Here is a 21,754-nt window from a genome sequence, read left to right as displayed (position 1 = left end):
GCTACACCATTTATGTAATTACATTCCTAGGGAGGAATACTTTGGTACACATCTAAGATCTAGCCACGCAAGTTGATTACAAGACATGACCATCTCTGGATCTGAATATTACTATAGATCACAGAGAACATATATGGAATAATATGTATTGAAAAAAATATTTTAATCTAAAAGATTAATAGTGCATAAAGTGGATCTGGTTGTTCAAAGAAGAGGGGATACCTTTGCTGGCAGCTGGATTGTATCCAGAAGTATCTGCTGAACATCATGCAAGCCACCAACCTTTTCCCAGCCTAAGTCTTTTGGTTTATGAAGGATAATATTTCTCATAGATGTAGGAGTAAAGCCTTGCAATGCTTTTTGGAAATCCGCGGTTGATAACACCAGTTCTGTAAAGTTGAAAAGTAAGCTAGGTTTCATTCATTCTTTTTTTTTTTTTTTTATTTTTATTTATAAAATTTTCATTCTTACAATAATGAATATCATAATATTTAGTTTATAATAATTATAGTTGTATGTACAATATCATATCATATATATTGAATCCCTTTCCCCTGTTATTTGTTTTTTCATTTTTCCTCATATTAATTTCTATATTTCCCTCCCTAACCCTATATTATTATTATCAATGTGTTAAGATATCTGATCTTTAGAATATTTTGTCAATGGATCCCATATTTTCTTAAAATTTTTTATATTTCCTTGTTTATTTTCTTTAAAATCTTCTAACTTGGTTTATCTACACTTCTGTGATGAGTACAAAAATATACATAATAAAATAAACAGCGTAATACTGCAACATGCTGGACAATATCAGCTCTCTATGTAACACCATATCAGGAACCTGAGATAAAATTAAGAAAATTTTAGGGCACATTACAATCATTATACTTTTCTGGTTTTAATAAGCAAATACATAACTTCCTAGCTAAACACCTAAAAGGTATGATAAATAGGGAATTCAATTCAGATTAAACATTATCATCACTTAATCGATAAAACAAAAAAATTAATTAAATTAATAAGATAGATGATCATCAAAACCTAACAGAAGCATAAAGTTTCAATAAAAACATGTAAAAGGTAACACTCTCAAAAGCCTATTTAACCCTTTAATTGGCAGATAGTGAAATGGCTGCTTTACGTAACTTGATATTGAACGAGAGCAACAGTGCCAAGTAACAGGCATTTGGAGATGCAGATCTCCCATAAGAGCCACAGAAGATACATGTTGCTTCTGAGCAACAATGCCAAATAAAGGGTTAAAAAAGTTACTCATTATGGAATTCTGTACAAATTCTGCATTGTGCAGAAGTCCTTGCTCTTTTCCCACTCCCATTGCTTGGCAAGAAGGGGAGGTAAACAGCTGCAAATTGAGTCATGTCATCCTACTCCGCTGTCCAGAGCCAAGCTGTTCATCTGAACCAGTGGTCTCAAACTCGCAGCCCGGGGGCCACATGCGGCCCGCCAAGTACTATTTTGAGGCCCTCGGTATGTTTATCATAATCACAAAAATAAAATAAAACAGTTTCTTTATCATATGTCTCTTTAGCTATAAATTACAATATTATTATTAAGACTTAGCCAAAAGGAAAGATTTATAAACTATAAAGAGTTTTACCTAATGCAAAATTGTCATTTTTTTAATACGGTAACATAACTTTATTCTTCTATACCGCCACAATCATACGATTTCTAGGCAGTTTACACTGAAGAGAACTGGACAATCAGCGAAAAACATTATTTTTCTGAGGCCCTCCAAGTACCTACAAATCCAAAATGTGGCTCTGCAAAGGGTTTGAGTTTGAGACCACTGATCTGAACTGTGTGTGGCTGTATTGAGGCCCACATAGTTTAAAAAGACCAATTAGAGCTAGAAGAGCAGAAGATGTTATTTTGATGTGTAGCCATTCACCACTACCACCTCTTACCAAGTAATTGTGGGCAGGGAGGAAAAACAAAGCAAGCTAGATATGTGGCAGACAGAGGAGAAATAAGGCAAGATGTGAGTATGTGGCTAGGAGAGGGGCATTGAAACCTTGCGAGCGCATATAGGACTGGGCATCTAGCTGGAAATTAGATGGAGAGCAGAGGGTAGTAAGGATGTGGCCCTCTGGCTCAAATAAACAACAGTGTGGCAAACCTTTCTAGGATGGACAGTATAAAAATATTTGGTTGATATTTGCAAACATAAAAAGCAAAAGAAACAGTCACTTACTTTCGTATTGTTCTTGGGTTTACTAGCTAGAGATATAAAAAAAATTATAGAGAAGGAAACACCCATATTAAAGAGCATGTAAGAAAGTTCTATATCACTTACAAAAAAGTGGATATATGAGGGATACAAAACCAGATAAACAAATATTGTAATAAATGCTGAGAAATTTGTAAGAATAAATATATGGTTTTTGCTGAGTTACAGAGGGAACACAGGAAAAGAATTAAAATATATTAGGAATCCATTTTGGTATTACAACTAAAAGATTCTTTTCCCTGCCCTGCTGTTTAGGATAGAGTAGACCAGACTTCCGCCTTTTAGTTTTTTCTTTGTTCAGTGTTTAACTGGTATGCCCAGAGATTAGCTGGTAGACTTGGGTTGCCCTTTGACCTTGTTGCTAAAGAAATGTACCTTTTGACTTTGGGCTGCTTGAGCCACATTCCAGTGTGAGGCCTCTTTTGAGGACAGGGTTACATATACAGTAATCAGATACATAGATAGATATTAGTAAGCTGTTGAAATATAAGTCAATACTTAAATACTTAAGGGCTTTCTTTTGACTAAAACATATATACAGTGCTCCCCTGTGAATTCATGGTTCGCGAATCATGGACTCACTAATTTGCGGTATGCTCCAACCGCCTCTTCCTGTACTAAAGTCAGGCTACACCAATCAGGAGCTGCGTGTCTAAGCAGTTCCCGATTGGTATAGACTGACTTTAGTAACAGGAAGAGGTGGTCGGAGCATACTACAAATGATTTTCTGCACCCACCGGCATCCCAGCTGCCCTCTCCTGCCTCTTGACAGGCACAAAACCGTATTTGTGGTTTTTTGGAATTCACAGGTGTTTCTGGAACGGAACCACTGCAAATTTCAGGGGAGTACTGTACCTCAAATTGTAGTAGGTGACTTACATAGAACTTAGAGGAATGTATATCATGATTTTTTTCAGAACTATTCAACCCCTCCCCTTCTCAACACTGAAGACAGGGAATTTCAGACTGCTAAAGATAAGTGGTTCTGAATTTTAAAGTGCTGTGATCAAAAGAGGGACAGTTTCCGTCTTTTCACCTGAATATTTGAGTAAGTAATATTTTAGGAAAATATACATTAGAGCTGGTTTTCTGTTCTTTCCTTTTCTCTACTTTCTCTTTAATTTCAGTATTCTGAATTGTAAATTTAGGAATGTCTTTGTTAGTGATAGCTACACCTTCTTACTATGCATGGAATATATGAAAAAATGCATTATATGGAAAGAAAAATGTTTTAACCAATTATATGAAGGTAGTAAAAAATGATGCCACAATTATTTTAGGTATATAGGTAAAAGAATTGGTACAGCAGACGGGATCTCTCTCCAGAAAGATGAAGTTACACTTCTGCTGAGACGTCTCCATTGCATAAATAAACTGTTGTGAGCCTTTTGATACAAGATCATTCTGTCATTAAATGACTTCTAATAAACACATTTGGTTGAAAATAACCATATTTGTGCAATTATTGACTCAGGAGCTCAGTTTAAACAGGATAAAAAGAGATCCTGTTTAGTGGGCAGGAAAGGTTGAAGGGTAGAAAGATAGCACAAGCTGGGGAGGATGGAGTTTGAGGAGGGAAAGGGCAGGGGGATGTCAGGCCTTATGATGGGGGATTTCTGCAGAAAAAAAAGTTACAAAAACTTTGATGAAATATCAGAGCTTTGTCTTTGGTTTTCTGTGATGCAATCCCAGCAATACTGACTCATGAAAATCAAACAACATCTGGGGAACTATCAGTTTTCTTTTCAAGAGAACCTCTAGAAGCAGACACATCCTAAATTAAGCTAAAATACAAAACAGCTTAACTAAACCAAGCATGGCTTAACAGGAAAAAAGTTTTCCAACTGAAAAGAGTGCTTATCTGAAATGCTGAACAGTACTAGAAGATAGGAGTTTCTTTTGTACAGATATATTGTGTTTCTTAATATGCTAAAATACATACCTTCTTTCACATACGCTCTTCTCTTTGAAACATAAGCATGAATAGCACGATCCACTAGCATTGTGAAATCTCCTGCCACGTACCCTTCTGTTTCCTTTGCAACAAACTGAAGATCAAGCTCCTCCAACCTTTTTATATCAATACCAAGTTTATTTTGTATCACAGAACACAAAATTTCACCTCTTTGCTCCTAATTCAAACACAAAGGAAGAGATTTTGCATATTACATCAGAGAAATAAAAATACTGAAATGTAGTCTGAAAATTATATTTAAGCTCTTTAAATCCTCCTGGATATCCAGCCCTTGTGTATATCAAAGTGTTCTCAGCCTTAGTGATGGTACAAAGGATTTAAAACAGATAAAAATAAAATCAATATAAAATCAAGCCAAGCCCAATTAATTAATCTTTTTACCTACAGACATACAATATAATAAAATTATTTAAAGAACATTAGTTCTGAAGGAAACAACTAAATTTTCAGTATCCCCAAACAATTTGCAGTACAAATGCACCCTTAGATTTTGTTGGAATATTTTATATTTCATACTAAAGCATTCCACTCAGCTGTCACCCTATACTGTACAAATCTTTCAAAGTTAGATTTCAGAAAAGGCATATACAGTATGAAGACATTTTATAAAATTGGGTCAAACTTCGATCTTACAACAACAACAACAACAACAAAAAAGAGAGAGACAAGTGACAGGGAAAGGGGGGCACAAGAAAGCAGAGACAAGTAAGCAGGCAGTATGGCTAATATGAGAACTAGCAAAAGGGACAGGTGACGACCATCATGAGGGGTAGGGAGAATGAGACAATGGAGCATGGGATGACAGGTGGCTAAAGAATAAGGTGGTGGCAGACAGGCCAGCCAAGGTGATAGCCTTCCACCTTGGGCAGAGAGAGGTAGGGAGATTGGAGTGGCAGGCTTGATGGGGTGACGAGGAAGGGAGAGAATCTGGTGACAGGAACAGGCATAAGGGGTACAGATATGATGGTGACAGCCAGGCAGGCCTGTTAGGATCAGGGGTAGGGAGAATGTGGTGATGGTGACAAGGAAGCAAGTGGTCCAGTGTGATGAGTAGGGAGGTTGTGTTCTGTATGTATGAAAAAGATTGTTTTCTTTTAGCATTGACTGTGCAGGATCGATCTGTATGAATCTGGCTTCAGTTTAACAATGGGTATATTGATGTTCTAATGCTCACTACAGTGTTTATGATGCTCCCTTTTCCTAGGTGCACCCTTGCTGTGTGACTCATGGGTTATTATTAAAAATATTTTTTATAGAGAGAAGGGGGTATTAAAAAAGGAGGGGGGTGTTAAAAATATGATTGTATTTTATTGTTGGTTTAAATAAACTAAGACTTTAAAAAAAAAAAAAAATCAAAACTTTCTGAAGTAATTGCTGCTTTTTATAGGGACAGGTAACTTTTATGATGGGACGGGTGGGGACAAAAGAGATTCCTTGCAGGAACGGAGGGGATTTTGGCGGGGATGGGTGGGATTTCTGTCCCCATGCAACTCTCTATTGCCCAGTCAGGGAAGCTTCAGAGTACCTGACAGAAGAACAAAATCAAGATGATGACCACTGATGAACATGTGATGATGGCAGTAAACACAAATTGAAAGCTTTAACCAAAGTAACAAAAGCTATTTTTCTAGAATCTATAGCAAATGCTAAATGAATAGCTAGATCACTCAATTTTCAAAACCTAATGAAAAGTTAATACATGTTGAGTAAATAAGAGACAAAGGGCTCTTTTTACTAAAGTGCATTAACAATCAACACGCGCTAAATGCTAATAAGCCCATTGGAATAAAATGGGATCTACCTTCTTCTCTCTGTAAGTCACCTTGAGCCTGCATAGGTATGTGCGAAGCACAAGTAGAAGATTAGACTAGATTTAAAAATCGATCCACTTGTACCCCTTCTACTCCACTCAGGATTTTATAGACTTCAATTATATCTCCCTTCAGCCTTCTCTTTTCCAAGCTGAAGAGTCCTAACCTTTTTAGTCTTTCCTCATACAAGAGGAGTTCCATCCCCTGTAACATCTTGGTCAATCTTCTTTGAACCTTTTCTAGTGCCACTATATCTTTTTTGAAATAAGGAGATCAGAATTCAACGCAGTACTCCAGGTGAGGTCGTACCATGGAGTGATACAGGGGCATTATAACATTCTTAGTTATGTTAACCATTCGCATCCTGTTTGCTTTTTTGGCTGCCGCCACACATTGGGTGGAAGGTTTCATCATATTGTCTACAATGACACCCAGATTCTTTTCTTGGGTGCTAACCTCCAAGTAGGACCCTAGCATCCGGTAACTGTGATTTGGATTATTCTTCCCAATGCGCATCACTTTGCATTTGTTTACATTAAATTTCATCTGCCACTGTTTTGAATAGGTTGAGCCTGTGATTTATTTCTTGAGTAGTGGCGCTGGCTGGCTGGTAAGGGGCGCTATAATGCTGTAATGGATTGGATAGTATACAAGACGTGTTTGTGGAGTATGTTTGTAGACTTTTCTACAAATGACACCTGCTTTTCATATGGTTCTGGGTAAATCTAGTTAGAAGTACATGTGAAAGTTAAGGCCACGCCCAACAGAAACTTATGAAAAGTTGGTGCATAAATACAAAAATAAAAATCTGAATATGGATTGCAGCCAAGGCCGTAAAAACACTACAGATTAATATTAAGGAAAATCATAATAATATTCTATTTATGCATTTTGCTGGATTAAGCCAGATCATAGAGGAAACTAGGTAGAGGTATAGAGGTATTAATGACTCCATTTTGTATTAATCTGATTCCATTTTGTTTTCTGTTTGTTGTTCTTTGTGTAAAACATACTGAAGTTTTCCTGCTTAGAAAAGGCCTGGGATTCTAGTGTTCTTTGTGTGGACGGCTATGCCCAGGGGGACTAGGAGAAACCTCATGGCCTGAGTGAAAACAGACGTGCCTTGCATTCCATTGCTGGGTAAATAAGAAAGCCTAAAGTTTAAAAATATGCTCTAAAGAAGTATTGAATAGGACTGAAATATGACATGTGGCTATATGGGATCCCATATTTGTGTGTGATTGGATGGATGAGAATTGTATGAGTATTTAAATATGGAAATGTTTTGAAAATTTTATTTTTATCCTGAAGAAATCTTGAGAACATCTGCAGTTTAACCTATCTGACCTTTCAGCTAGCCTACCATAGAAACACTCTTCAGTCTATAGCTGTGAAGGGAGAGGTCTTTTGGCCCACTTAGGAATGTGCAAACACAGAAAGGCTGGTTGATTTAAACTTTTTGAGAACTACAAAGTGTTCATTGGGTATGTTTTTTTTTTTTTTGTAAATTCTTTATTCATTTTCAAAACTTTCATTAAGTGCAACTGAAATACAATCACTTTACACTTTAACTTCACTTACTGACCCATCAATGAATAGATTACATCAAATATCCCCCTCCCCTAAATCTATCATTAGAACTTTAGCATAAGATAACATTAAGTATCTCCCCCATGGATGTTTATGAATAAAAGGGAAAAGAAAAATTAAAATTTAATCTGTACAATATTTTGCTAATGGCTCCCAAACATCATTAAACTTCTTAAAGTGCCCCTGCTGTATGGCAATTACTCGTTCCATTTTAAAAATATGGCATAATGAATTCCACCAAAAACTATAGCTTAATTGATCACAGTTTTTCAAATTTTTCATAATGTGCTGAATGGCAACACCTGTCACTATGAGTAAAAGTTTATTATTATTGGAGGAAATTTGGCTCTTAGCCCTCTTTAATGTACCAAATAACACCGTATCATAATATAATGCCACCAGATTTTTAAGTAAATTATTTACTTGACCCCAAATAGATTTCCAAAAGCTAAGTATCAGAGGACAATAAAACAACAAATGATCTAATGCTCCAGCTTCAAAATGGCAATGCCAGCATTTATTAGATTTAGATCTTGTTTCTGTAAGCAAACTGGGGTTCAAAACGTTCTGTGCAACAAAAAAAACCAAGTTTGTCTCATAGATGCTGACCTTGTACATTTCATCCTCCAAGCCCAAATTTGTGGCCACTGAGATGCAGAAATCTGATACTTAATCTCAATACTCCAAATATCCCAAAGACTAGTTTTTGGTTTCTTATTCAAAAGTCCCAATATTAATTTATACCACTGGGCGGCCTGGTGTCCCAGAAAGTCCACCTGAAAACTTAAGACCAGCAGGCTTAAGATCTTTCCATTCAGTGAACCCCTCCTGAATGGCCTGCTTCAACTGTAACCATCTATAATTTTGTGATTTATGAAGACCAAATTTATGTTGCAATTGTGCAAAGTCAAGCAGTTTACCACCTGAAATAACATCATCCAAAGTGCATATACCTGCCTTCATCCAATATTTCCAGATGACCTTAAATCCACCAATTTGAATCTTGGAGTTCAACCATAGGGACTGACAGAATGATTTATTAATTGGGTATGCTATAATGTGTTGCGCATTCAGAAATTGATGAAAACAAAGATGTGATTTGTAAAACTTGTCTTTGAGCCTGGCAACTATGTTAAAAGGAATTTCTTTATTCAAACCTAAAGACAGCCTCTATTGGCTGATTGGTTGACAAGTGTGATGTCATACTAAGCATTGTAAAAGTATATAAGTGAACCTTGTGGCAGGGGTTCTTCGAGATCATATTTGCCAGAAGAGATGTACTTTGACATGCCTGACTTTATATGATGTCCTGCACAAATTACCTAATGAAAGATGCTTATTACATTACATTACAGATTTCTATTCCGCCATTACCTTTCGGTTCAAAGCGGATTACAAAAAGAGTTATGGAAGAAGGGTTACAACGTTAGATCAGAGAAGGTTTCCAAGAGAGGGAAAAGCAGGATCTGGGGTTAGGGAGGGGATGGTAAGAGGGGGGTTAAGCTTTATCATGGTATTAAGCTTTATTAAGGGATTTCTTGAAGAGTATAGTTTTTATTTCCTTTCTGAACATCTTGTAGTCTGGGGTTGTTGTCTATCTTCGCTGCCTGAGTGGCCAGTAGTCCGTTGTATAGTTTTTTCCATTTTACTTCTTTGATTGGGGGGTAAGTGAATGGGGTGTGTGTTTTTCTATGCCTGGTAGAGGTGGTTTGGATGAGGCGGTCGTTTAGGTAGGTTGGGCTGTCTCCATTTATAGTTTTAAATAGTATACAGTAGAATTTAAATTGTATTCTTTCCTGGATTAGAAGCCAATGAGAATTGATGAATGCCTCAGTAATGTGATCATGTTTTTTCAATGAATTGACGAGTCTCAGAGCTGTATTCTGAATTGTCTGTAGTTGTTTAATCATTATTGCAGGGCAGGGGAGGTAGAGGATGTTGCAATAGTCTAGGATACTTAGGATTAGAGATTGTACTAGGAGCTGAAATTGTGTTTTTTCGAAGAATTTTCGGACTTGTCTAAGGTTTCTTATAACTGCAAAAGATTTCTGTATTGTTTTGTTAATTTGTGGTTGCATGGTGCAGCCTCTGTCAATAGTCATACCTAGAAGTTTTAGGGTGATTTGCAAAGGGTAGTTGATAGAGTTGATTTCTAAGTTGGTTATGGTTGGGATTTTATTTTCTAGGAGGGTGAATTGTCAAAGCTAATAAAAAATAACCGATTGAAAAAGATGTGTGCAATTGTCATTATTCCCGGGCAACTAAGGGCAGGATTTGGTAAGTTACCCTGCTCATTTCTGCTGATTAGTAACAAATAGTTTTGTTTTTTGACTTGTGCCACTTATTCCCAGTTATGAGTTCATTTAAGAACCAAAGTGGGTGAAGAGTAGTGGGGTACTGATGGTGTTAGGTAAATGATGGAAAAAGTTAGTTAGGGATATTGTAATTGGTTTGGAGGAAGAGAACTACACTTCTCCCTCTGTATTCGCGATGGATGCGGGCGGAACATAGTCGCGAATATGGAAAAACCAGGAATAACTTTTTATGTTATTCGCATTTTTTTTGTAAACAGCCACTATTATTACTATCAAAATTCGCAATTTGGGGGGGGAATAACAATATTTATTGCACAATACAGTTGTGTACGTACAGTACAGTAATAATCTCAGGGTTTAGGGCAGGCAAGCAGCGATTCCCAGTGATCCACAGTGATTTTAAGCCTTATAGCAGGCAAGCAGCAATTCCCAGATAATTTTTGGGCTTATGGCAGGTAAGCAGCGATTCCCACAGCTTTTTGGGCTTATTGCAAGCAAGCAGCAATTCTCAGTGATTTTCAGGTTACAGTAATAGCGATTTTCTCCAGGCATGCTGGGATGCAGCATTTCTCTCTATGGATGCTGGGAAGCAGCGTTTTTCTCTGCACACTGGAAAGCAGTGATTTTCAGGGTGAAAAATTTGAACCAGCGATTTTGTGGGAGAAAGCATGTAAGCAGCGATTTTCAGAGTGAATGTTGGTAAGCGCTAAATTTTTTTATCGGTATAGTAAAAAAAAAAAAAAAGGAACTTTATTCATGATGTAATTTTTGGGGGGCGGAGTCAGAATGCGAAAAATTATGAATAGGCGAAACCGCGAGTGCCGAAACCGTGAATACGGAGGGGGAAGTGTATAAGAAACAAGGCCTTCTTTCTCAACCTACAGTTATATATTACAGATTGCAGTCCACTGCACTAACCACTACGCTGACCCGATTGCTGTTTTGTTCAGAATGGCCACAATACCTGCAGCTGACAGAGTCTGGTTTTCCTTCATGGTTTTCCTTTCAGGGAAGAAGGAGGGTACAGCAACCACTGTGGAATTAAGGAGGGGGTCACGCCTTAACCCCTCCAGTGGTCACATCCTCAATCAGAACCCCTTTTTGTAACTTGGACATGACTGAAAAAGGTCGATAAAAAATGTCCTATAGACAGACATTTCTTCCCATTTGAAAATCACTGTTGAACATCCTAATGTTGGGCCCTCCCCAGTCCCAGCCAAAAATTGCCTCAAACACTCCCCCTTGCTATTTGGACAAACTGTAGTGCAAAACGTCCAAATTCTGATTTTCCAAAATTAGGATTTAGATGTTTTTAGCATTTAGATTTAAGCCATTTTGAAGCATCCATCTGCTTTGAAACAAGCACCATAGTGTTTTGAAAATTTTAAAACTTAAAAATTTTTTTTTGTAATAGCAAGGTCCCTTCCCTTTCTGTTTGCTGCCAATTTATTGACTGTTTACATAAAGGAATATAGAAAACTATTTACCTGTGTTGGCGATGGGATATGTTTGTAGCACTGGAACAGGTGGGTCCCCTGAGTGGAAACAAGTGAAGGATGCAGGGAATGTTCAGACTGGCTAGTGGCAATCACTGCAATTAGACTGCCTTGGAAAATCACATCCTTCATCTTGTCTTTCAAAGCTAAAGAGTAAAAGACACACCTTTAGCCTTACAAATGAGAAGTACAGTTCAACAAGAAATAAATTCTACATATCTAACCACCACAAGATAATGCAGTTCCATTCAAGGATAACAGTATTTGAAATACAAATATTTGGGTTATAAAATTTATCCTTCTGAATAATCTAGCTCAGTGTTCTTTAACCTTTTTACACCAATGGACCGGCGGAAATAAAAAATTATTTTATGGACCGGCAAACTACTAAGACTAAAATAACCCCCCCCCCCCCCCGTCTTCGCAGCTCGGCCCCAGTCCCATCCCCATGAACTCAGTCCCCATCTCCATCCCGTGTACAGAGAGTGGGAAAAGAAAGAGAGATTCATAGTGCATCTCTCCAACTCCCTCTATTGCCATATCCAATATTTTTCCCTCTCTCATCCCCCAGATCATGTGCAGCATTTTTCACTACTGCCCACTAGCCCCATGCACAACTTTTCTCCTCTCACACCTCTCCAGCACCATGCCACATCTCTCCCTCTGTCACTCTGTTGACCCGGTTCTGGTTCAGCCATGTGCAGCATGCAAGAGCCACTGTGCGCTGTCCCAGCAAACAAGTGCAGCTGGCGCTGAAGATAAGGAGCAGCCAAGCTAGAAGGAAGACAGTATACAACGGTCGAGGTAATTACCTGGAAGGGACCGCTTGCAGGGGATACAAATTCTTCAAAGACTAGCAGGAAATTTTTGCGGCCTGGTACCAGTCCACGGACCACCGGTTGAAGAACACTGATCTAGCCAATGCAACTACTTTGAGTCATGAAACATGCAGCACCGATACTGAAGCTTTATGTTTAGAGAACTTATCTGTGTACCCTGGAAATCTTTAACACCCAATGTTATATGCTACACTAGAATCCAGGGAAATTATTTTTTTCAAATAAATCTGGTTTATTATTTATTTAAAACATTTATAGTCCGCTTTAAACCAAAGAGGTTCACAATAAACATACAACAGTAAAAATAGGTGTTCTGTCTTAGTCTCGGTGTACTGGTGGGTCCTTTGTGCTCATGAGGTTTGACATTACTCTGGGACATGACTTTTTGCCTAATATTCACTTTGGTGGGTGGGTGGCATTTATTGTTTATCTTCATACTGGATGTGGACATTGAGTTTGTATGCAGACTATATAGCTGAGTATTTTGTACTCTGTTGTATAGGAGATTGTCCTATTGATGTTTCCTTTTCTTTGTGGTTTGCTTTGCTCTTTCAATAAAAATAAGTTTTTTAAGTTAAAAAACACAACACACAGTAAAAATACATAACAATAGCAATAGTGATTAAGAAACAAAACTGTGGAAAGCGAATGAAAAGAACATTTTCATTAAGGCTTTGCAAGACATAGAGGTATCAAAAATACATCAGCCGAAATAAATCTAATCTCTTCATACCAAGATAAAAGCTTGGGCAAAAAAATGGATCTTCAATAATCTTCTAGCCTGTAATAAGTTCCCACAGAATATCAAAATGCCAAAAAAACCAATCCATAGATCAGGTCCAGCAGTAGAGAAGCACAAATTTCAAGTACTTATATATTTTACTGTATACCTTTTGCTGGTATCAAGCAACAAACAGTTCTCAGATCTCTCATTGGTTTGTACACTGTCAAAGATTTAACCAAATAATGTGGCAGAGTATTATAAATACCCTTCTGGACAAGTGTCAAAATTTTAAATTGTATCTGAAAATGTATCGGTAACCAATGTAATTTTTTTCAAAATTGGAGAAATGTGCTCATATAGGGGCACATCCATCAAGACCCGAGCTGCTGAGTTCTGAACAGATCATAAAAGGACCTACCACAGCTGGTGCAAGGGTGATACATGCCCTAGGGCCTAGGCAAATCTTAAAAGCCTTACACCCCTTCAACAGAACAAGTCACGATCATCACACAAACATTCTATAAAAATGCAGGCCAAAATTACTAGTGCTACTAATCATTTCTATAGCACTACTAGACATATGCAGATACAGTGGTACCTCGGTTTACGAGTGCACCAGTTTGCGAGTGTTTTGCAAGACGAGCAAAACATTTGCAAACTTGGTGCCTCGTAAACCGAGCTTGCCTCACTGTACGAGCGCCCTCCCCCCGCGATCCGGCATCCCCCCCCCCCGCTCGCATTGCCCCCCTCCACCGTGATCCTACTTCCCCCCCCCGAGCAGTCAATGACACCCTTTACCCGACTTGACACCAGTGCAGGTGCCCGAAGATCCTCCCTCTTCTGGCGCAGCCTGGGCTGGGCGGTGCGTCGGAGATCCTCCTTCTTCTGGTCTGGGCTGGCTTTGAGCATTTGCGCATGCTCAAAGCCTTCTGGTCTCGCTCTCTCCGAGATTGAGAGCGAGACCAGAAGGCTTTGAGCATGCGCAAATGCTCAAAGCAAGTACAGCCCAGCCCAGACCAGAAGAAGGAGGATCTCCGACGCACCGGCACTGGTGCCAAGTCGGGTAAAGGGCGTCATTGACTGCTCGGGGGGGGGGGGGGGGGGGAAGTAGGATCGCAGTGGAGGGGGGCAACGCGAGCCGGGGGGGATGCAACAGCGTTGGATTCCTCAAGGGGGGGAGGGAGAATGGAGCAGCGCCGGTAGCCTCGGGGGGGGGGGGGAGGAGGTGGAACCAATCAAAGCAGTTTCCTTTACTTCCTATGGGGAAACTTGCTTTGATATACGAGCAATTTGGTTTACGAGCATGCTTCTGGAACGAATTATGCTCGTAAACCAAGGTTCCACTGTACTTCCTTTATCCCTAGTGGGCTCAAAGTTTATTTTTGTACCTTGGGCAATGGAGGGTTAAATGATTTGCTTTAATATATCATATAGTGTAGTTAGTAATAGAAAGAGGAGGTAAACTAGGACTTTGGATTTCCCGCTTTGAGTCATTACAAATTTATTAAACAGAGGCATTAGTGCCACTACCCTTCTGTGTCAATTCCACTTGCTTCCAGTAGGAGAAAGTGCAAAATTCAGGTAATCATACTTGGGCCTATTCCCCACAGTATTCAGAAAGTTAAAGCATCTAGCAGGCATGTTGGAATGGTATGTCCCAGTACAGGAATTATACTTCAGCCAGGGGAATCTCTTGAGGTATGAGTTGCACCTAATTTAATATATAGCATAAGCATATGTGGTTGCAGTTCCAATCTGGTGGAATAGTCTATTGTTAGAAATTTATATAGAAACATGATGGCAGATAAAAGACCAAATGGCCCATCTAGTCTGCCCATCCGCAGTAACCATTATCTCTTTCTCTCTCCTAGAGAACCCACATGCCTATCCCAGGCCCTTTTGAATTCAGACACAGACGCTGTCTCCACCACCTCTTCTGGGAGACTGTTCCATGGATCTACCACCCTTTCTGTAAAAAAGTATTTCCTTAGATTACTCTGGAGCCTATCACCTCTTAACTTCATCCTATGCCCTCTCATTGCAGAGTTTCCTTTCAAATTAAAGAGACTCAACTCATGCGCATTTACATTATATAGGTATTTAAATGTCTATCATATTTTCCCTCTCCCGCCTTTCTTCCAAAATATACAGATTGAGATCTGCTTGAACTGAACTGCTTGTGGTATTGCGGTATACAAAAATAAAGTTATTATTATTATCATTAAGTCTGTCCCTATATGCCTTATGATGAAGACCACATACCATTTTAGTAGCAATGATTTAACCTTATAAAACAAGGGTGAAAATCTGGCTGTCCCCCCCTTGGTAAACTAATTGGCTGGGTGGTTTCTGTGGGGAAGGAGCTGAAGTAGAGAATGACACAGGGACATGTCCCCGCAGTGTGTGGAACAGTGGTTAGAGCCACAACCTCAACACCCTGAGGCTGTGGGTTCAAATTCCATGCTACTCCTTGTGACCCTGAGCAAGTCACTTAATCCCCCCCATTGCCCCAGGTACATTAGATATATTGAGAGCCTGCCAGGACAGGTAAGGAATAATGCTTGAGTACCTGAATGTAGAATAAACCACATGCTATAAGTGGTATATAAATACTTAAAATAAATAAATAAATAAAATAAACTTAATTTCCCCGTCCTGTCCTTGCGATTTTTGTTGCTGTCCCTGTCCAATTCTTGTAAGCTCTGCCTTAACCACACGAGCCTCAAACACATATGATTTTAAAGTATTTGAGGACTGTGCAGATGAGGACAGAGCTTGCAGGAATGGGACAGGGACAGAAAAAGAACTCTCCGGGACGGGAAGGGACAATAAGTTCCCGTGGAGATGGGGAAAAATTTATCCCCGTGTCATTCTCTAAGTTGAACCAAGATGGATCGTTAAGGTAAGTTGGGCTCCTAGTATTACCACTTTGGTTTGCAGTTTCTGCTATGAATAATAGAGTATATTTCGGTAGTAAATGGAAGGCATTATATGGGTCATTGGCAACAGTAATCTGGTCTGTTGTCATTCATTATTTTTTTTTCCACTTTTTTTGTGCTTGGGTTGGTGTGTTTAATGATTGTTTTCACTGATATAAACTAATCTGAATGGAATATTCACAACAGCAATACAAAGAAATTGTTAAATACAGTACTGTAATTCTGATTTAGCAGACAAATATCAGCTAACTTGAAATGCTCTCTGTATTGGCGAATACACTATGAAAAAATTATTAAATAGTTATTTTCTGTTCAGTTCAGATCTTTCAGTAACACAAAAAAGGTCTCATTTTCTCATGGACATGAGAACGTAAACACCACTACATTTTAGCCTTTTACAACCATAGGAAAAGAAAGCACTGAACCTTGTTAAGTTGAGGCACCATGAGCTTCAATGAAAGCATATTTAGTTACCTGTAAAAAGGAGAATCTCCATAGATAGCAGAGGAATGCATTCGCACACACAAATGGGTGATGTCATCCTGATGGCTCCCAGTGGCAGTGCTCTCCAATTGCCCAAGGAAGGCTTTGCAGAGGCTCCCTTGAGCATACATCGGAATTCCCACGCTGTCTCTATGCTCAAGGGAGCCTCCTCTCTCAGTGCATATGCTACTGCCAAAGTGTAAGGAAGGCAGGTGGGAAAGAGTGTCTGCATTCCCTTACTGTCTACAGAGAACCACCATTATAGGTAGGCAACTCTACTTTCGCTACTGACAGTCTGGGGAATGCAGCCACATGAATGGATGAGTCCATCGCTTAGGGTTGCTCAGACCAGATGTGGAAAGCTGATTGATTTATTTACACAGTTATATCCTGCATATCCGAAATCTATGCGGGTATCATCACACTCATAAAATAAAACCAATATAATTACTCAATAACACAACACAAACACAATACATGTGCCTTTCAACTTATTATCAACAATCCACAACGCCACTGGAGGGGCCTGCTGAAAAGACTGCAGACCTGGAAACAGAGGCAATAGACCAGGCTTTCACAAAGAACCAAGAGATATCCACAAAGCACACAACATGGAGCCAGTTCCTGGACACAGGAGTTTAAGAGTTCAAATGCTTTATTTAAAATAAAAACTACACCAATGATCACTGGAATCTAGACCCAACACGGGCCGTGTTTTGGCAATTTTAGCCTTTCTCAGGGGTCCTCAGCAGGCTCTTACGGAAGATGACAACCATCAGTGAGGTCTTCATATCTTGGTTATCCCTTTGTACTGTCAAATCAAAAGTACTTTGTAGAGTAATAAAATTTCACAGAAATTTCAAAGAAAACAGGCCGTTGTTAAATCTTCAAATTTCCCTTCTAAGTCTATCCCACCACAACTGAATAACGGCTGCAGATTCTTTGTTTTAAAATTCTCTGTCTAGTTTACAAGGTTTATTATATGGGCACTCCACTTTTATCTGTCCTCCCTATCCCCTATACTTCAATATGTTCATTAAAGTACTTTGATTACCATCATCTTGGTCTTCCAAACCCTAAATAGGTACACAATCTACTAGACATCTGTCTTTTTTGCCCTTAGTACCTAGAGTCTGGAATAATCTTCCATCTCTCCTTCTGAACTTCAAGGTCTTTTTAAAAAATATATATATTTTTTTTACTTTGGCTTGACAATCAATCAGTTAGTGGGTTCAGTTGTGTAGTTTAGTGCTGGTTCTCTTTTCTTTGTGTGTATTTATAACTTCAGTTCTATCAATTTAATGGCATTTCTTCCATTTATATTTTATTTTTGAATTGTACACTACTTTGAGCTGTATACCATCTAAGCCGGTATAGAAAGCATTCAATAAACAAACTCCTGGTAATAAGGAATGGCAGAAAGGGATATAACAGATTCTGATTCCATGGGAACGCAAGGCATTGTGTGCTAGCCTGTTGTGAGCCAGATATAGGGAGAAGTTGCTGCATTTTTCTTTGTATGGTGTTGTGAATAGATCTATGTCTGGCAATCTCCATTTGTAAAAAAGTTGTCATACCATCAAATGTTAAGTGATCATGCGTGAGGGTTGGTTGATTCTGTGATGGAGGGCAGATTTTGTTCTCCAGGAAAATACGTGGCTAGAGTGTTGTCCTGAAAGAAAGTAACGTTGTTGTTGCAAGACATAGCGACTCGAATGTTGGTTCAACCAGACAACCAGAATATCCTCATATGATGTGGAAAGACTGCTCCTGGGACATCTAAATTCCACAGATTTGCATGCATGGGCTCCCATCTTACCAGCAAGGCATAAGTCATGAGAGTGATGATGCAAGGCAGCATGTAAAATGGGCAGCCACTGGAAAGAGCTGCATTATCCTGTCATAAAACCAGTCATTTCCTAACTTCTTATGACAGGGGTATTTTGGTGAATATGTGTTGATCCCAATGCAGCTCAAGATGTCACTGAAGTTGACAGACTCTGCATGTAGTCAACAGAATTATATGAACTGTGAAAGCCATGTGGCCTAGGACCTGCATATCTTGAGCAGTTGAGATTATTTCCTGTTGTCTGGAAGACAGAACTTAAAACTGCACATTGGGAGCTATATTTCTGGAGGGGACACATTTTCTTAGCTGACTTTGTATGTTCCCATTCAGAAGATGGTGCCTCTAAGAGAAATCAGCACTTCTACCATGAAGGCTTGTCACTTTGAAGCCAACAGACTACTTATTTTGATTGAGTGCCCCTTGGTTTGCTATAATGTGGACTACTACAGGAGCAGGTGGAAACTGGGGGGGGGGGCATTATGCAAGATAACAGGCTTGGTTTTTCCTGAGCTGCCTAGAACTGTGGCTTTGGCGGGAGCATGGCAGGATCAGGATCAGGATGAAAACATGACTGCCTGTACATGAGCTGAAGCACTTGTTTCCTGTATGCGCCAGGAGCTGATGTGATATTAGCATCTGGTTTGTTGGCAAGCATAGAAACTGCCAATTAAGTTGTTGCTCCCATGTGTTCCAATTTCAGGTCCTTTGAAAGGAAAGAGTGCCATGGGGTCTTGTGCTTGGGAACTTGTGGATACCTGGCTTGGTCCTGGTGGAGTTCTGTTGTCAGCCATCACTTTCTTTCCATTTTTTTCTCTCTCTTTTTAATTTTTCTGGAAGTTCCAATGTCTTTATATATAATGGAGGAGGATTTTAGTTCAATTGATTTGGTTGTTGGTCAGCATTTGATGAATGTGAGGAAGAGCAAAACACGCTGCCATTCGTCAAAGTGGTAGAATTAAACAGAGAAGAAAGAAGAGAAACTAGTTAAGGGGAGGTTCTTCAAAGGATTCCCTGGCTATGGGAGAACACTGCCACCAGGTATCATCATGATGACATAACCAATCCCCCTGACTATAGATCGAGAAAGCTCATAATGCTTTCTATAGAAACACTGTCTACTCACTTATGTAAATCTTAGGTTTAGAACTGTTGTCTTTCCTACCATAGATTTTAATGAGTATCATTTCAGTTATCAACAGCAGCTGTAAACACATGCTCTGCTTATATGTATGCACTTAACTGGTACTCCATTTATGTGCAGAGTTAGGTTCTTCAAATACCTAGTCTACCTGGTATTCCTTTATTGGCATGCTGCTACTACTGCTGTCCTATTAATTAATAAATGGTGCTACGCCATCTTGACTACATCTATGATTGTTTAGTCTGATTATTGTTTTTACAAAATTGCTACTGCCTTGTTAATAAATCAACAATGCTACACTGGCTATATAAGTACTAATTTGTATGGTAAAAGCCACAGTTCAGAAATGGTAATGCTGATTATGTGAAAGTTCAACTTTGGTCCTGAGGTCATGTACTTAACGGGAGTCCACTGTATGCCATAATGCCTTTAGACTAACACTTCAGAGGATGCCTATGAAAAATCAGCTTATCAGAACAGTTAGTTTCACAAACTAGGATTCTTTCTAAATAACAAAAAAATCTGACCTTCAAACGGTAATAAAATAAATCTAAAAACATCACAAGACCTCTTCCATTGAATTTTTTTCCTTATAATCAAAGGGATTTCAAACCAAAGAGAAAAATGCTTTATGAAATAGTGTATCTGGGATAAGCGTGTCTTACCTTGTGCTACACGTCTATTCTGAAGAGCTTCAGGAGTTTGCTCTTGCTCTGGTGAAGGAGGAACTCCTGCAATATGATCCATGTCATCTAACAGGATGACTGATGGTTGTCTCCACACTGCCTCTGCTATGGTCTCCTCCAATTTATGTTGAATAGTTTTAAATCTTTTACCTGAAACATGAGCAGTGTGGATAAAAATTGATGATTTGTTGTTTTTTTTAAATCATATATTTTTTTATTTCAATCAGATTTTGTTGATTTAAATTGGATTTTTTTAAAAATAAAATGCTTTTTTGAGGAAAAAAATCTATCTAGTTTTCTATTTAAGATACATTATAGTCCAACAATTATTCATCATGAAATAAGGATTAGTTTTTAATTATGCAGCATGAGGCTGCATATTCATGCAATGTTTACATTTTTTGGTAAATGAATTACATTAATCCATTCATAATGTCATAGATAATTTTTCTTTCTAGAAGACATTGTCACAGATGTTTGGTTTTGCATTTCTCAAAACTGTGAATGTGTGTCTGCAGAGATAACATGCTCCTTCTTCACAGCAAAAATGTTATAAAATATACAGAGTTCAGAAAAAGACCTTAACCCCATTGTTCCTTTGCAAATTGATGTACACTTCTCCCTCCGTATTCACGGTTTCTGTACTCGCGGTTTTGCTTATTCACGATTTTTTGGATGCTGACTCCGCTCCCCAAAATTACATCATGAGTAAAGTTCCTTTTCTTTTACTGTACCGATAAAAAAGTTTAGCGCTTACCAACATTCACTCTGAAAATCGCTGCTTAAAATCTTTCATCCTCAAAATCGCTGCTTCCCAGCAACTCCAACACAGGCAGACACCCAGGTGTATAGCGGGTGCAAGTGGTGGGGCCCTGCCATCCCCTTGCCCCCACTTCCTGATCATCCAACATCCTTTCAGACTTGGGGTTGGGGGGGTAGTTATGTTTTTTGCTGTGCTAACAACCCTTGCCTTTACGCTTCCCAGCACTGTAAGTGATTCAGCGTGACAAAGAGGAAAATACACATTTCTCGTCTTCTCGTGCAGCCGCCAAACTGCGGAGAGCATGCTTTGGCACGCAGCACTACAGGGGGGTGGGCAAGAGAGCTAGAAACTTAGCGAGAGCTGTTCTCTCCAGCTTTCAGCATTCACAACCTTTAGGTTTGGGAACTGTTGTCTTTGGTTCTTTTTTTTCGTTGTTTAATATAGAAACAGAGTATGACGGCAGAAAAGGGCCGATAGCCCAAGTCTGCCCACTCGAATAACCCACCCCCCTAAGCACTTCCTCAAAGTGAACCCACATGTTTATCCCATTTATTCTTAAAATCTAGCACGTTGCTGGCCTCTACTATCTGGAGTGGAAGATTATTCCATTGATCAACCACCCTTTCGGTGAAGAAATACTTCCTAATGTCCCCATGAAATCTCCCACCCCCTGATTTTTAGTGGATGCCCTCTTGTCGCTGTAGGTCCTGTAAGGAAAAAGATGTCTTCTTCCATCTCCATACGGCCAGTAACATATTTGAACGTCTCTATCATGTCTCCCCTCTCTCTGCGTTCCTCGAGAGAGTATAGCTGCAACCTACCTAGCCGTTCTTCATATGGGAGATCCTTGAGTCCCAAGACCATCCTAGTGGCCAATCTCTGAACCGAC

General features: G+C 39.1%; 1 protein-coding gene across 2 annotated transcripts in view; it reads right to left on the bottom strand.

The window, feature by feature from the left end:
- Positions 1 to 21,754, bottom strand: part of PEX1 (peroxisomal biogenesis factor 1) — a 157,071-nt gene that overhangs the window by 61,478 nt on the left and 73,839 nt on the right. For both annotated transcript variants that reach the window (XM_033931140.1, XM_033931139.1), the window contains exons 12-15: positions 20,082 to 20,252; positions 11,433 to 11,587; positions 4,197 to 4,386; positions 223 to 389 (exon numbers count right to left, since the gene is read on the bottom strand). In XM_033931140.1, coding sequence (XP_033787031.1) covers positions 223 to 389; positions 4,197 to 4,386; positions 11,433 to 11,587; positions 20,082 to 20,252 — 683 coding nt within the window. The remainder of the gene's footprint in view (positions 1 to 222; positions 390 to 4,196; positions 4,387 to 11,432; positions 11,588 to 20,081; positions 20,253 to 21,754) is intronic.

The sequence above is a fragment of the Geotrypetes seraphini genome, chromosome 2 (genome assembly GCF_902459505.1).
Source record: "Geotrypetes seraphini chromosome 2, aGeoSer1.1, whole genome shotgun sequence".
Lineage (NCBI taxonomy): Eukaryota > Metazoa > Chordata > Amphibia > Gymnophiona > Dermophiidae > Geotrypetes > Geotrypetes seraphini.
Note: the sequence above shows the minus strand (reverse complement) of the source record. Positions and strands in the feature narration are given on the sequence as shown.